The sequence below is a fragment of the Maniola jurtina genome, chromosome 5, assembly GCF_905333055.1.
Source record: "Maniola jurtina chromosome 5, ilManJurt1.1, whole genome shotgun sequence".
Lineage (NCBI taxonomy): Eukaryota > Metazoa > Arthropoda > Insecta > Lepidoptera > Nymphalidae > Maniola > Maniola jurtina.
In genome coordinates this window covers 3336933-3353478 of record NC_060033.1, presented here as the reverse complement: position 1 = coordinate 3353478, position 16546 = coordinate 3336933, and the positions used below count along the sequence as shown (strand labels likewise).

The following is a 16546-nucleotide window of genomic DNA, read 5'->3' as shown; positions in this document are numbered from 1 at the left end:
ATCGTCCTTTTATGGCATTAGCGCGGTTTCTTGTATTCCATTATGATTTCTTTTTTTTCATTTGCATAATAGCATTAGTTTATTGTCTTTTACAGCATTAGTACGGTATTTTGTATTTAGATTTTGGTTGTATACATTGTACACTCTACCATAACACCTGAAACAATAGGATAATTACTATCATTTGCACGTGGTCATCCCTCGTGGATCTTTATGATGGTTTTATTTTTGAACTAGCTATTACCCGCGGCATCGCTCGCGTGATTCAAGGTTTTAATAATAATTGAGGTTTGTTACAATATTTATGCAATGCCTAAGTTATTTTATCATGTGTTTTAGCATGCTATCCTGCGGGAACTATTTGTTTTTTTTGAAAGGAAAAGTAGTCTATAATACTTTTTCCTCGACTATGTCTATGCAAAACAACCGGCCAAGTGCGAGTCACACTCGCGCACTAAGAGTTCCGTACTCGGCTATTTTGTCCAACATTTTGCACGATAAGTCAAAAACTATTATGCATAAAAATAAATAAAAACCTGTTTTAGAATGTACAGGTAAAGTCCTTTCATATAATACCCCACTTGGTATAGTTACCTTAGTTTGAAAATTGAAACATTTTTTTTTTAATTCGCAGTTTTCAGATTTATTCCTGTACTTGTGCTGTAAGACCTACCTACCTGCCAAATTTCATGATTCTAGGTCAACGGGAAGTACCCTATAGGTTTCTTGACAGACACGACGGAAAGACAGACAGACAGACAGACAACAAAGTGATCCTATAAGGGTTCCGTTTTTGCTTGAACCCTAAAAAAATGACGTCAATTCATAGCTCTGTTGTGGCGTTATTGAATGACAAATGCGTGAAAAATAGTATGCCATCCCGCGAGAAGTGTTCATATAATATTTTTCGGGAGAAAAAGTTGCATTTATTACTTACTAGCTGATGCCCGCGACTTCGTTCGCGTGGATGTAGTTTTTTAAAAATTCCGTGGGAACTCTTTGATTTTCCGGGATAAAAAGTAGCGTATATGCTAAACCAGAGTATAATCTATCTCTATTCTAAATTTCAGCCCAATCCGCCCAGTAGTTTTTGCGTGAAGGAGTAACAAACACACAAACACACACACACACACTCACATACAAACTTTCGCCTTTATAATATTAGTGTGATGTGACTAGCTGATACCCGCGACTTCGTTCACGTGGATGTAGGTTTTTTAAAATTCCCGTGGGAATTTTTTGATTTTCCGGGATAAAAAGTAGCCTGTGTGCGAATCCATGGTATAATCTATCTGCATTCTAAATTTCACCCCAATCTGTCCAGTAGTTTTTGCGTGAAGGAGTAACAAACATACACACACACACACACACACATACATACAAACTTTCTCCTTTATAATATTAGTGTGATTAGATTCTCAGCTATGTCTTTGCAAAAAAAAAGCGTCCATCCGTAACTCTGTTGCGGCGTTATTGAATGACAAATATACGAGAAAATAGTATGCTATCCCGTGGGAACTGTTTGTTTTTTCTGGAAAAAGTAGCATATATCACTTGCAAGGTCTTCAACTATGTTTACGCAAAAAAATGCCGTCAATCCGTAGCTCTGTTGCGGCGTTATTGTAGGACAAATGCGTGAAAAATAGCGTGCTGTCCCTTGGGAACTGTTTGTTTATTTTGGAAAAAAAGTAGTCTGTATCACTTGTTATGTCTTCAATTATGTCTGTGCAAAAAATGCTGTCAAACCGTAGCTCTGTTGCGGCGTTATTGAACGACAAATGCGTGAAACACAGCGTGCTATCCCGGGGGAACTGTTTGTTTTTCCGGGATAAAAAGTAGCCTATGTCCTTTCCCGGAAAATATCCTAAGTTGGTACCAAAATTCATCAAAATCGGTTCAGCGGTTGAGCCGTGAAAGCGTAGCAGACAGACAGACAGACAGACAGACACACTTTCGCATTTATAATATTATAGTATATAGTATATATATATATATATATATAGTATGGATAAAACAATACTTTATCCAACTAAGAGAGGACTGAGTTTTCGGGAGCTAGGTATAGTACGTGACAGGTCGAGATGGCAATCGAGGTATGAGGCGGGGGACGTTCTGCACACCCGCACGTCACCCGCGCTATCCCGCACCGGATTAGCCCAGGGATTATGTGGGTGTGAGGGGCGTCCTCACCCTGATTGCCATCACAACCTGTCACGTGTTGTGTTGCGTATTTGTTTGTTTATTGGCTCATCGATTCACTTATTACTGCCAAACTGCACATTAAATTTTGATAAATGAGATCTCTCTTTCGCTTCGCTTTACCATTCCGTGTGTTAGAGGCTATATTGTCATATGTCATAAAATTTTCCGATATGTCATAAAAGAACTTATCATAATCATAACGAATGTAAGAGATATAACCTACAAAACCCAAAAAGTATATTGAAATTGGTTTACCTACACATGACATGAAAAAGAAATGTATATCGAGAAAAAATAAACTTGAAATAGATGGATCGAGTTTGATATCAAATCATAGCAGTTACTATGAAAATTTCGAATACATGTATATAATAATTTATACATATTCAAATATAAATCAATCATCTGCGGTGAAGTCTTTAAAAGTAGTAGGTGGGTTTTTGTACTTTTAGTTTTGAACTTTATCTTATTTTGTTTTTGTATCCCTAGCTTACTTGTGTAGCAATGCACTTATTTTTGATGAATAAATACCTACTCAAGTGTAACATCTGCATTTTTGTACCTGTTAATCCCTTTCATTGTACTGTCCATTGTCTTGCGCTTACGGTAAGTACGATTTAGTACTAACAATAAAATTTGAAAAGATTGTAAAGGACCATAAATAAATAAAAAATGCTCAATGTCTTTATGGGTATTAGCATTGCATTATATTTTTGATAATTTTGCAAATTAAATATTTAAGACTGTTTAAATTTTAGACGGATTTCACATTTATTTTAGCCTTTATAAATATATGTGTGAAAATTATTATAGTAGGTGTAACTATTTATACTGTGCATGATAAGGGAACCATATTTTCGTAAATATGTATAAGGAAAGTTGAATTTTGTATAATTTCTTGACTCTCTTATACTTACACAAGTATATAAAAGATTAGTATTAAGTACTGACTACAATTATAAGTTTTATTCACTCGTACTTAATCTATAAAGACAGTACACTGTTTTAAAAAACATCATTGTTTTGAAAAAAACGACAAACTAACACCACATACTTAAAAATATTGAAAAAATAATCTGTTTGAAAATCGTCTAGGATCAAAACGGTTTGTTATAAAAAACTAAACTGTTTGTTATTAAACTAAACTGCGCTGGGTACGTCCGTTCACGGAAACAAACAAAGAACCTCGGGTAAATACCTAAACTTGTGTTCCAGGCTCATGCTTCAACGCTCTTAAGCTCCGTGCAAATATAACCTGTGCGATTACTTATAAGTCAGCAAGTACCTAATATAATAAATAAGTAGTACCTACCTAAAGATTAGTTAAATGCCACAAAGCGCTATTAAAATCGACCTTTACGACAGTACCTTCTTGTATTGCAATTGCTAAATGTGCAAATGAACCTTGAGAGTATTTCCTAATAAGTACCTACCTGCTACGCTCTTCACATTTAGATTTTAGGTAGAGTACCTATGTGAATTGTATCTACTTGCCTTATGATCCTATTAACTATCGTTAAATAAAATTGTTATTTCATTCATGGTCTATTCATCTCAGTTCATCGCACTGGTCTCCTCTCAGAGTGAGAAGAGCTTAGGCCATAGTCTACCATCCTGGAAAATTATTTGAAAACAATATTTCATTTTAAATATTTTTCGAGATAATAATTAAGAAAATAATAATTATTTTGATTCTATTAAAATTATAAAACATTGTCTGTTTGCTCGTTTATATAAAAAAATTCATTTATAGCTTGATCATTAAGAGAAGGACAAAAAACCTTTCACCTATCCTGAAAAACAAACGAAAACCACGAGATTCATCAAAAGCCTACAGACAATTAAATTGGGTACTAGGTAGGTACAACGAAAAATTCATAAAAACGTCGATTAATTTCATAAATTTAATCAACGCTTTCCTAATAAATTAAGCACGGCCATTTGCTCAGATCAAGTTGAGAATCCCCTTCTTCATATTTTGTCAGTTAATAATGCAAATGAGGAGAGGCCCTTGGGATGGGGTCTGTCCTAAGCAATAAGCAGCCCTGCTTTACATAGGGCTTTACAAATAAATTATTTTATTTCACTTGGCTACAGAAAGCAGAGCCTATTAAAATCTCCTTATACAGACTAACAAAAATGTATTGATTGGTATTTAGAAACAAATAAAAGTTCCCACAGAATTAAAAAAAAACCTATTTTCACGTGAGCGAAGTCACGGCCATCACCTAGTAATATTTTATTTTTAAATTTCGAAATGATTAAAAATGTGAATGTGAAAATTGTGATTTTCATAAGGTCAATCTGATGATGATTAGGTACTTTTCATATTAAGAATAGTGTCGTAACAATTAATTAAATTGAGTGAGAACTCCTTGCAAGGCCCAGTTGCATGATGGGTGGTTAAAGTTCCGTTACAGTTATGGTTAAATTTTGACCGTCAATAAAAGTAAAATGGGTTGCACTCACCTCTATTAGTACACGCTAAATCTGCGATTACCGTCCTGTTTTTTTAAACAACTATCTTTATGTATATCACATGTATAGCGTACCTAATTATACTTGTATTTTATACCTAATAGCCATTTCAGTGTTTGAACCAGACAAGGTCTTTGTTAACTTTGCATCAACATTTTATCTTTAATCCTAGATGTATTCGAATACTATGTGGAACCCACTTTGCTTTTTTATTGGTGGTCAAAGTTTAAAGATAATCGTAAAGTAACTTTAGCCGTCCCTCATGCAACTGTGCCTTAGTATCATTATTATATCTGTCTTGTGATTATGCAAATGAAGTACTCGTAAGGCCCTTGAGACGGCTAAGTGCTTAGATATTATCACTGTATTTTGTAATGTTATATTTTTTTATGATTTACATGCAATAGCAGCTAATTTATATTCATCACATGATACCTATTTCAGCTTTTTGTAGGTTTTGTAGGTTTTTTAGTAAAAAAATATGGATGTTGTAGTAGCCTTGTGATTGACTTTACCTTTATGGTCTTAAATGCCATCTGATTGGACTACGAGAGTGGGGGAATAGAGAGTTCACTGTGTTTGCGGACATACTGTTCACATTATATCCTGTGTAATTAATTCCCTAATCACCGTTGAAATTGCCTGCCGTAAGCGAAATTCAAACGGGAGAAAATTATTACACATAAATAAAGTCATTGTTTTAGATAAAATATGCGAGGACCTTCTTCTATTCATAATAGTAAGAGATGTCTATTAATTATACAAATAAAGGAAGGGCCCTTGAGACGGTCCCTTTCCCAATACTGCGTGCTTCATGTTTAGGGCCGTGGCTATATACTTATGTAGTATGAATAACTGAGAGGTCGTTAAGATATTCATCCTCACGATTTTGATGAAATAATTACGCATTCAGAGGAGGGCAAAAGGTTTTGCCGCATTTTACAGATTTCTTAAGAACTGCGTTTACTTGTATTATAGAAGGAATTAAGTGATATTTTTATTTTTATTAAATGAATTATTATCGATAATGAATGAGCTCTGCTTGAATGAGCTCAAACAGTGTGTTTATGGCTTTACTTTAGACATCAATTTCCATTTCAATTTCATTGCAGCACAGTAACAATGTTACGGAATTTATCATAAAACAATTTATTGCAACTTACGTAATTTTCTAATCATCTCTATTTCCCAACTAAGTAATTCCTTTTAAATTGCAAAGACAATGAGTCACTTTATATACAGTTCTTCCGCAGTACGTCAAAAACGTGGAACAAAGCATTCACAAAGTTCGACCTTGATGGAAATTAAGGAAAGCGGTGACGCGTGACTTGTAATGAACTATTCATGATTAGGAATAATGGTTTTTTGGGAATGCCACAGTCAAGGGTACTTTTTTACTGACTAGCTGACCGTTATTTTTTAAAAACCGGCTAAGTGCGCGTCAGACTCGCGCACCGAGGGTTCCGTACCCTTTCGTTTTCTTGACAGACGGTTACTTTATATGATAAGAATATGACTTAGTTTTTCAAGCGTTATTCTTTTCTTCTAGTGGTATTCTTCTGTCAGCTTCTTCATCGAAATTGTTTCTATCCAGATGCATACTATATCTTAAAATTAGTCTTATAAGCTTATTATTCTAAGAGGCATACTTATGCCATTTGTTAAATTACATCAAATTATTACCACTTATAAGGGTGATAAAACTTTTTAAGTGTTCAAGTTACTGAAGCCGTAAAGTGAAATCGGAGTTAGAAAAGTTTTATATCATGAAAACATTTTATGACGGAATCATTTGAGATTTCATGATACATTTAATATTCAACCTTTGGAGGAAATACATACTTTTAGTCATCCAAGACTTTTAGTATGGAGATTTTGTTTCAGGCATTATGGATTCGTACCTATTAATAAAACTATGTTTTTTATTAATATTAATACATAAGTATATCTATTTTATAAAATTATTAATAGATATTATATGTATTAATAATTCTCTTCTACTACCTACTGAATATTATTATGTACTTACCTACCTTATATACCTATATAATCAAAAATTGCTAGTTTCATACAGACGCTTCTGTAATAGATACCTACCTATAGTTTATTTATTTTGTCTAATATAAAGTTGATACTAACAGATTTTGGTAAGTATTTAAATATCTAGACGAAAAATCAGCAGTCTTATGAAACAGAAACAGTAACTTAATAATTATTGCTAGAATGTAGTAAGAATTTGTTTTTAACAAGTGTAAATTAAAAATATATAACACCCGACAATAAGTGAAGGTTAGGTACAGTAACTAGAAAAGAGCTGATAACTTTCAAACGGCTGAACCGATTCTCTTGGATTATAATAGCTAAGAACACTCTCGATCAAGCCACCTTTCAAACAAAAGAAAACTAATTTAAATAATCGGTTCATTAGTTTAGGAGCTACGATGCCACAGACAGATACACAGATACACACGTCAAACTTATAACACTCCGCTTTTTGGGTCGGGGGTTAAAAATCACTAAAGAAGTATTCACTTCAAAATCTTGTAACCTAAGCCTATAAAACACCGATTTAAAATGCAGTGTTTCTTAATTAGATTGGTGTGCACTGTGCACAGTTAATTGACCGTTTACAATAATTTACAATGTGTAGGTTAGGAGCTCATCCCGAGTCGATAACTGTATATCAAAGTCAGTGGGTCCGTGCATACTTAATTTCGCAAAAAGCATATAAATTAAGAGTAAACTTCTCACTCTACTGCCGACTAACGGTAGGTATGCTGATATATTGTAACGCGTTTTTTTCTTCTCTGGTGCTGTGGTAAGAATCGGTTATAAGAATTCCAGGATTTGATTCCCAGGAGATTAATTGAAATTTTTTATTTTATTTTTCGCCTTTTTTGGTATTATTACTTTACAAGGAAGAAGCATCAGCATAATATTAATGTGATTTTATTGAGACATAATTAATATGTATGTATGTTTTTCATAAACATGCTAAGTTCTTATTTTGCCTACTAAGTTAGGTAACTTATAAAATAAACAAATATGTAGTAGGTAAGTAAATGAAAAAAGTCACTAAACAAAGTAAGTAGGTACTATAATTTTATCTAGTTTTACCTCGCGCATAATATAAGGGTGAGTCCCAAGTCCCATCTCAATGCATAGCATTACAAAAATCCTACTGCATCAATTTTTTATTTTTGATTCAGATACAAGTTAGCCCTTGACTGCAATCTCACCGTGTAGTAAGTGATGATGCAGTCTAAGATGGAAGCGGGCTAACCTGGAAGGAGTATGGCAGTTTTCGTTAAATCCATACTCCTACCTTTCACCTTTCTACCTTCATAGAAACCATTTTCTACACGGCATCGTACCGGAACGCTTAATCGCTTGGCGGCACGGCTTTGCTAATAGGGTGGTAACTAGCCACGGCTTAAGCCTCCCACTTTGTTGGTCCGCCCCTCGAACAACCCCATGTTGTAATCTAGTCTTGGGTTTTTATGACATCCTCGAAGTTCATGAATTCAAGATTCGATTTCTGCTTGGGTTTTTTCCACCTATGTCAAAGTAGATGAAAGTGATATTTTTACTAATGCAATCTTTTTTAGGCACTTAGTGAAAGCCTTTTTATATTTGGATGGTTTGTGTCACAAGTCGTTTCCGCATCAGAAGCTAAAGGGCCTCTTATTCAATTTCCGGAGTCAATGAACGATATTTGGTTACCACTTTCCGATGCCTTTGATCTTTGATTCATCATGATAGACTGTTATTGTTAGATGACACAATATTATCAGTCTATCAAGAATTATAGTCTATCTACATAGAAGGGCCATAGTTCACTCCGGCTGAACCTATCAGATTTCGCTATCTTTATTTTAAATAATAAAATAGCGACCAAACGAGCAGGCGGGTCACCTGATGTTAAGTGATTAATGGCAATAGAAATAGGTACATAATATTCTGTGAAAATTTCAGGTCTCTACCTATTGTGGTTCATAGGTCTCTACCTATTGTGGTTCATGAGATACAGCCCGCTGATAGACAGACGGACAGGCGGACGGACAGCGGAGTCTTAATAAATTGGGTCCCGTTGGCACCCTTCGGGTACGGAATCTTGATCACGCACAGCCTAAACTAAACCGACCTAGATTTTTGAAGTTTAACGAAAATGTTTTTTGAGTAGACTGTCGGTACCTATCCTTAGGGTGCACTAAGGAAGGATTTTTTCAATTGAAATCTTTAAAGAACTGAATTCCAAGTTGACGAAGTCGTGGGAATAATTAAACAAGTGTAAATTAAAAATTTATAACACCCCCGACGATCCAAAGTATCTGAGTTTTCCAAAACATCATTTTCAAATAAATAATTATGTATTTAGGCAACGTCCATCTTGACAGCTTGACATTTGTCTATTGACATAATATTATGAACCTAACGGTTATCTAACCTTCTTTTCTACAAGAAAACTAGAAAAGAGCTGATAACTCTTAAACGGCTGAACCAATTTTTTTAGATTATAGCTAAGAACACTCTCGATCAAGCCACCTTTCAAACAAAAAAAACTAAATTAAAATCGGTTCATTCGTTTAGGCGCTATGATGCCACAGACAGATACACAGACACACAGATACACAGATACACACGTCAAACTTATAACACCCCTCTTTTTGGGTCGGGGGTTAAAAAAAAACAACAAAACACACAAATCAGCAGATCACTTAACCGCGTGTTCAAAACCGTAATGCCGTCATTGACCCACATAGCCAGTTGATGTAATCATACGCGCCGGTCCTATTCTGGTAACGTTTTGCGATATACATGCGACATTGCCATTTACGCGTTTTCTAAAGCAAATTAATGACTTTAAGCTTATTTCGTGGTTTAACGATATTTTATATTGTAGATACAATCAACATAACACAGTAAAACATCAAATTAATCGTGGTATGTACCCGTTACATACCACGATTAATTTGGTGTTTTCAACTGCCGATATTTCACCGTAAATGAGGAACAATCAAGTTACTCCTGAACATAAAAAAAAAGAATTGGTATCTCGTTAAATAGGGACCTATTAAAAAAATTAGCCAATAAAGGCTTATCAAAGATAATGTCATATTTTTGGAGCTTATACACATAATATTATCATAATCAAATTAAGAAGAACAAAAAAAATTACTTGTTTATAGTAAACTAGCTGATGCCCGCGACTTCGTCCGCGTGGATTTAGGTTTTTCGAAATCCCGTGGGAACTCTTTGATTTTCCGGGATAAAAAGTAGCCTATGTGTTAATCCAGGATATTATCTATCTCCATTCTGAATTTCAGCCGAATCCGTCCAGTGGTTTTCGCGTAAAGGAGTAACAAACATACACACACACACACACACACACACACACACACACACACACACACACACACAAACTTTCGCCTTTATAATATTAGTGTGATTGTTTGTATTTGACTAACTCGTCAACCTTAGAATGAGTGGAATTGAATGTTGTATGTGAAGAAGTTATATTTTTTAAATCGCTTAAGGGTCAGATAGTCTGCGGAGGAAGGTCATGGCTAGTTACTCGTACCAGCACAATAATTATCGTGAACATCTTACATCCATACTAATATTTAATAAATAGGTACGAAAGTGTATCTGTCTGTTGTACCTTATCACGGTACATGCGTCTAACGACAGATAGCTTGCATTTCGGAAACGAAAAAAGGCTATTTTTCATTCCATAAATCGTGGCGTTTCTATATTTAAAAAAAAAAACCACGCAGACCAAGTCGTGGGCATCACTTATGGTCTAAGAGGTAAATTTTGTTGGTTTGTGAATTTGGAGTTTGTACTAACTGTGCAGAGGCATGCAACCTCTACAGTCTTCGTTGACGTTGGCTGGCTGGTAGACAGCAGAAAGAACACGCTGCCACAACGGGAACTAATGATCCGATTTTGAAAATTCTTTCATATATCGATAGCTCTACGTTATCCCTGAGTACTATAATAGCGCCAAGCGGTTATTAACTGTATCACGCGAACGATGTCACGGGTAAAAGCTAGTAAATAATATAGTGATCACTATATAATATAGTCACACTAATATTATAAAGGCGAAAGTTTGTATGTGTGTGTGTGTGTATGTTTGTTACTCCTTCGCGCAAAAACCACTGGACGGATTTGGCTGAAATTTGGAATGGAGATAGATAATATCCTGGTTTAGCACATAGGCTACTTTTTATCTCGGAAAATCAAAGAGTTCCCACGGGATTTCGAAAAACCTAAATCCACACGGGCGAAGTCGCAGGCATCGGCTAGTTAGTAATATAGTGACTTTACGATCCCCATACCTAAATTAGCATTTATGGATAGTCACCATTAATTTTTGATTGATCATAGTAAGCGCGTTTATCTTAAAAATTCATTAGTGCATATTAATCAATTAACATTGCAATAAATCGTAATCGAGCTCAAATCTATATCAACAGCCAAAAGGGGGTTAAGTAGGTTCAGAATTAAAACTCGGTAATTACCTACTTAATAGCTTTTTTAAAGTTTTAACATATTTTAAGGATTTTATTACCGTTATTTTATTTTTTAATTTATTGATACCGTGATCGTATAATTTAGAAAGTAATAACTAAGAATATTTTTTTGGATTAATAAATTCATTAAATGTAGGATTTAAAAATACATTTTTAAGATAAAAAACTGGCCAAGTGCTAGTTAAACTCGCACGGCGAGAGTTCCGTACCTACTCGGGTATTTTTTTCGTTGTTTTGCACGATAAATCAAAAACTTAGTCATAAAAATCTGTTTCAGAATGTACAGGTAAAGAAAGCCCTTTCGTATAAGTATGATAACTACACCCCACTCGGTATAGTTTTCTTACTTGGAAAATTGAAAATATCTACTAATTTTATTTGGTTGTGAATACATTTTATTTTATTTTTTGTTATGTAACCACAAATTAACAATTTCCGGAATTTTTCCTTTACTTGTGCTATAAGACCGGCCTACCTGCCTTTCATGTTTCTAGGTCAACGGAAAGTACTCTATAGGTTTTCTTGACAGAGACGACAAACGGACAGACGGACAGACAGACAGACAAACAGCAAAGTGATCCTACAAGGGTTCCGTTTTTCCTTTTTAGGCACGGAACCCTAAAAATATTGAAGGAAAGACAAGGTTTGGTTTTTTTTTTGATAATAAATACTTATTCATGTTAGTCTTTAGTTTTAATGTAAATAGAATGTTATGATTCCATATAAAAAATATTTCTATTAGCTTTACTTACATAAAAGTTGACATTATAGAAAAAAAAAACAATATGGAAATAATTAATTTTATACAAACAAAAGGAACTAATAGTTACTAATTGATTTAATTTCATATACGGTATTACAAGTTATATCCGGGACTATTTACATTAATAATAATGTTGACACAATAATTTATTACTTCTTTTGTAATACAATACGCGTGACTAGAAGGAATAAAATTAACTTAACCCTCGACAAATATCTTTTCATTATCATCATCATCATCAGCCTGTGGACGTCCACTGTTGGACATAGGCCCTCCTTAAAGAGCGCCACCACTCCGGTCCTCAGCCTTCCTCATCCAGCCACTCATATTGTTTTCTTTTCATTATAATAAACATTTATTAAGATCTTTTTCGTCTTGATCTTAGCCAATGGAGAAGTACTCCTGAAGGAGCTTCCGTACCTCGGTCTTTTAGGGACCTACCACCATCTACTAACAGACTGTATTACGGCACAGCTGTTGCCCACGCCATTACGGCACCTTGGTACACCAACATCCATATATTCTTTCATTTCGTCAAACATAAATCGTTCAAAAAGATTATCCTGAAGAAACCCAAAGTAGTTAATCCCTAATTAATTATTATTTTTAACCCCCGACCCAAAAGAGGGGTGTTATAAGTTTGACGTGTGTATTTGTGTATCTGTCTGTGGCATCGTAGCTCCTAAACTAATGAACCGATTTTAATTTAGTTTTTTTTTTTGTTTGAAAGGTGGCTTGATCGAGAGTGTTCTTAGCTATAATCCAAGAAAATCTGTTCAGCCTTTTGGAAATTATCAGGTCTTTTTTAGTTACTGTAACCTTCACTTGTCGGGGGTGTTATAAATTTTTAATTTAAACTTGTTAAAAGCACATTCCATAATTAATATACCTAGGAGAATACTTAAAAGATCTAAATATATCTAAATTTCTATAGAGATCTAAGTTCAGATAATAACTTTAATCTTAATAAAATACATTATTTTCTCCAGAATACGCTCTTAGGTCATTCAACGGAACGTTATCAAATGCATCTCACTTTTTACTCGGGACAATAATTGTTTTTTTTTTCTGTTTCAACGTCGCGTTTACCTACAATACCTACATTTTGTCGCAAATAACACTAATCCATACTAATATTATAAATGCGAAAGTGTGTCTGTCTCTCTGTCTGTCTGTCTGTCTGTCTGCTACGTTTTCACGGTTTTGATGAAATTTGGTACAGACATGGGCTACATCCCGGGGAAGGACATAGGCTACTTTTTATCCCGGAAAATCAAAGAGTACTTGCGGGATTTAAAAAACCGAAATCCAGGCGCGCGAAGCCGCGGGCATCCTCTAGTGATGTTATAAATGCGACAGTGTGTTTGTTTGTTGGGTTTGTCCTTCAATCACGTCGCAATGGAGCAACAACGGAGTAACATACCGGACATACTGGAAAATCAAAAGTTCTCACGGAATTATAAAAACCTGAAATACCACGTGGACAAAGCCATTCGCAATTTCGCCTGTTAATTAAAGATAGTTTAAAGAAACTCAAAATAATTTAAAATGTGATTCAGTGAGTACAAATGAAAATGTGCACGTACATTATTGTGTCTATTAATTTTATAGGTAAAAAAAAAACTTTTAATAACATTTCATATCCTTATTTTGTTTTTATAAAAATTCAAAATTCAAAATATTTTTATTCAATTAGACTTTTACAAGTCTTTTACAACAATTGGTTACTTTTAGTCACAAGTGTAAATTAAAAATTTATAACACCCCCGACGATCCAAAGTATTTGAGTTTTCCAAAACATCATTTTCAAATAAATAATTATGTATTTAGGCAACGTCCATCTTGACAGCTTGACATTTGTCTATTGACATAATATTATGAACCTAACGGTTATCTAACCTTCTTTTCTACAAGAAAACTAGAAAAAAGCTGATAACTCTTAAACGGCTGAACCAATTTTTTTAGATTATAGCTAAGAACACTCTCGGTCAAGCCACCTTTCAAACAAAAAAAACTAAATTAAAATCGGTTCATTCGTTTAGGCGCTACGATGCCACAGACAGATACACAGATACACAGATACACAGATACACAGATACACAGACACACAGATAAACAACCTTATAACACCCCTCTTTTTGGGTCGGGGGTTAAAAATAGATCTTTTGATCTCTGTTTGCACTCCACGATAAACTGTTTTCTTAATGTAAAACTTTTTAACTCAAATAACTTCACTTAACGTCTCAGTGACTTGAGCACTTGAAAAGTTTTTACGTCCCTCGTAACAATTCGATGTAATTTAACCATCGGCATATGTATGTCTTTATACAAAGTTGCGCCGAAGAATCATAAAAGATGATTGCTTAATTAATTAGACCTCGGCTTGAGTTTGTATAAACTTATTAAAAACTTAAAACTTGCTTAACTTTACTGTTGAACTATGGCTTTTCGAGTTATGCTATTCATTACTGAAAGTCACTGAAAAGACTCTTCAGTGCTTAAAAGGAATTTGTTAAAATAAATAAGACACATCACTACCCATATTAGAAAATAATGTAAAAATGTGTCTGTTTGTTGGTTTGGTTTGTTTGGATTAATTTTTTACATGGTTGCAAAATTAAAGATATCAAGCATTCGCAGGCACCAACTAGTATATAATGAATAGTAGATAATTGAGCTTAGTTAAGTCAAATTTAAAGTAATAGATATTCTTGTACCATAAAAAACTACCACATAGCTTTCGACAATACTAAAGAACATCCTTTTAGATTCGGTTTATAAGACCATGATACATGATTACGGATCTTGACTGTTGTTACCTATACCAGAAAGATTAAATAAATAAATAAATTTTTCATACCTTGACAAAACAGTGTTTACAGACTTTAGTGTGAGGCCCTGCCTCCTGATGAAGTGAAAACTGTGTTTCAGGAGACAGTGTCTTCCCATAATAATATAATGTAACAGCATAATATAACCACTTATAATAATTAAATCACATATACTTAGTAATCCGAATTAAAATAGATGCAACATAATGTTAATGTTCGCTAGTATTATTTTGTAAAATTAAAATGATTTATTACTACTAGATATATTGGGCCCGAGACCCCAATGTTTCGTGAAAATATGTGAAAAATATTTCTATGAGATTTTCGTGAAAAGAGAGATTTTATTATTCAATCAAACTTTCAGTTATGAGTAAGTGCTCTCGAAAGAAGAAAAGAAACGTTTGTTCTTTATTTTCAACTGTCATCATAAATATTGAATTTCAGTTTTCTACGAGAAAAATGGTATGGGGTACTTTATTCTTTTCTTTCTCAAAATTACGTTCTCCAGTAATTTAAGTGCATATATTATTTTTATTTATTCCTAATCCATGCTTCTTTTCATTCCAGATATCCCTACAATGTACAAAAGGACGGGCAACATCATCTGCATTTTAGCTTTGGCTGTATCAATCTGTACGTATACCTACCTAATATGAATGAATTATTTATTTCCTATCACTCATTGTCAAACTTAACTACGTAGGTCTGATCTTCCTGGCGTAGTGGTCAGTAGGTACTGCGATTTACTCGTACCTACAAGTGGAAAAAATTGTAATTTCTAAATCGTCTTAGGTCTAGAATTATGGGCTTTACAACTACCATTTCAATATGCAAAGACGGATCGATAGACGTTACCGCTATCAAAAATAATAATTAATCGTTATTGTTAAAAAGACACAACACCCCTAATCCTAATCACATTTATAAGGGCGAAAGTTTGTATGTGTGTGTTCGCGTGCGTGCGTGTGTGTATGTTTGTTTATTCTTCATGCAAAAACTTATAGACAGATTTGGCTGAAAATTAGAATGCAGATAGATTATACCATGGAATAACACATAGGCTATAACTTTACACGCTGTAAAAATCCATGGTTCCCTAGGGATTCTTTTAACATATATCCAGGCAGGTATTATCTGGTTAATCATAAGTTTTGTGTGATTTCTGCAATGCTCTATTGCCCGCGTTTCACGCGCGAAGCCCGTGAAGGTCCCCGAGAATGGCGCAAATGATCATCCACAATATTGCACGGTTCACAAGCTTTCGCATCGCGAATGAAGAGCGGACCTATGGCATGAGCATGCACGTGCGTAGCACGCGCGGCCGAGCATACCGTAACCATAAAATCCGTATGACATCATAATATAACGGTCGGCAAAAAGTTGCTATGCCTCTATTTGATGAAGCCGGTCAACGCGAATATGCATTCAGTAGGTAACGCTATATCGATACAAGATAAAGTTGAAAACTAAAACCCGACTGCGATCGTCTTGATAAACGCTGAAATATTATAGCAAAATTGTTTTTCTGTCGCTTGGTATATTTTAATGTTGTAGTACATTTATATTTGTGAACTCAGAATTTTCTCCTCTTTCATTTGACACCCCACTCGATACAATAGCAAAAAATTAGCGAAGTTACTATTATTATTATTACATCATTATGGTTTTATTAATTTTGGCCTCAACTGAAACCTTTATTCATAAAAATAAATGTAGAATATAGATAAAATTCA

At 34.2% G+C, this 16546-nt stretch overlaps 1 protein-coding gene across 4 annotated transcripts in view; it reads left to right on the top strand.

Annotated features, from left to right (window-relative positions):
• Positions 1 to 16546, top strand: part of LOC123865711 (laccase-4-like) — an 88582-nt gene that overhangs the window by 49991 nt on the left and 22045 nt on the right. For all 4 annotated transcript variants that reach the window (XM_045906923.1, XM_045906922.1, XM_045906924.1 and 1 more), the window contains exon 2: positions 15381 to 15446. In XM_045906923.1, coding sequence (XP_045762879.1) covers positions 15392 to 15446 — 55 coding nt within the window. In that variant the 5' untranslated portion in view covers positions 15381 to 15391. The remainder of the gene's footprint in view (positions 1 to 15380; positions 15447 to 16546) is intronic.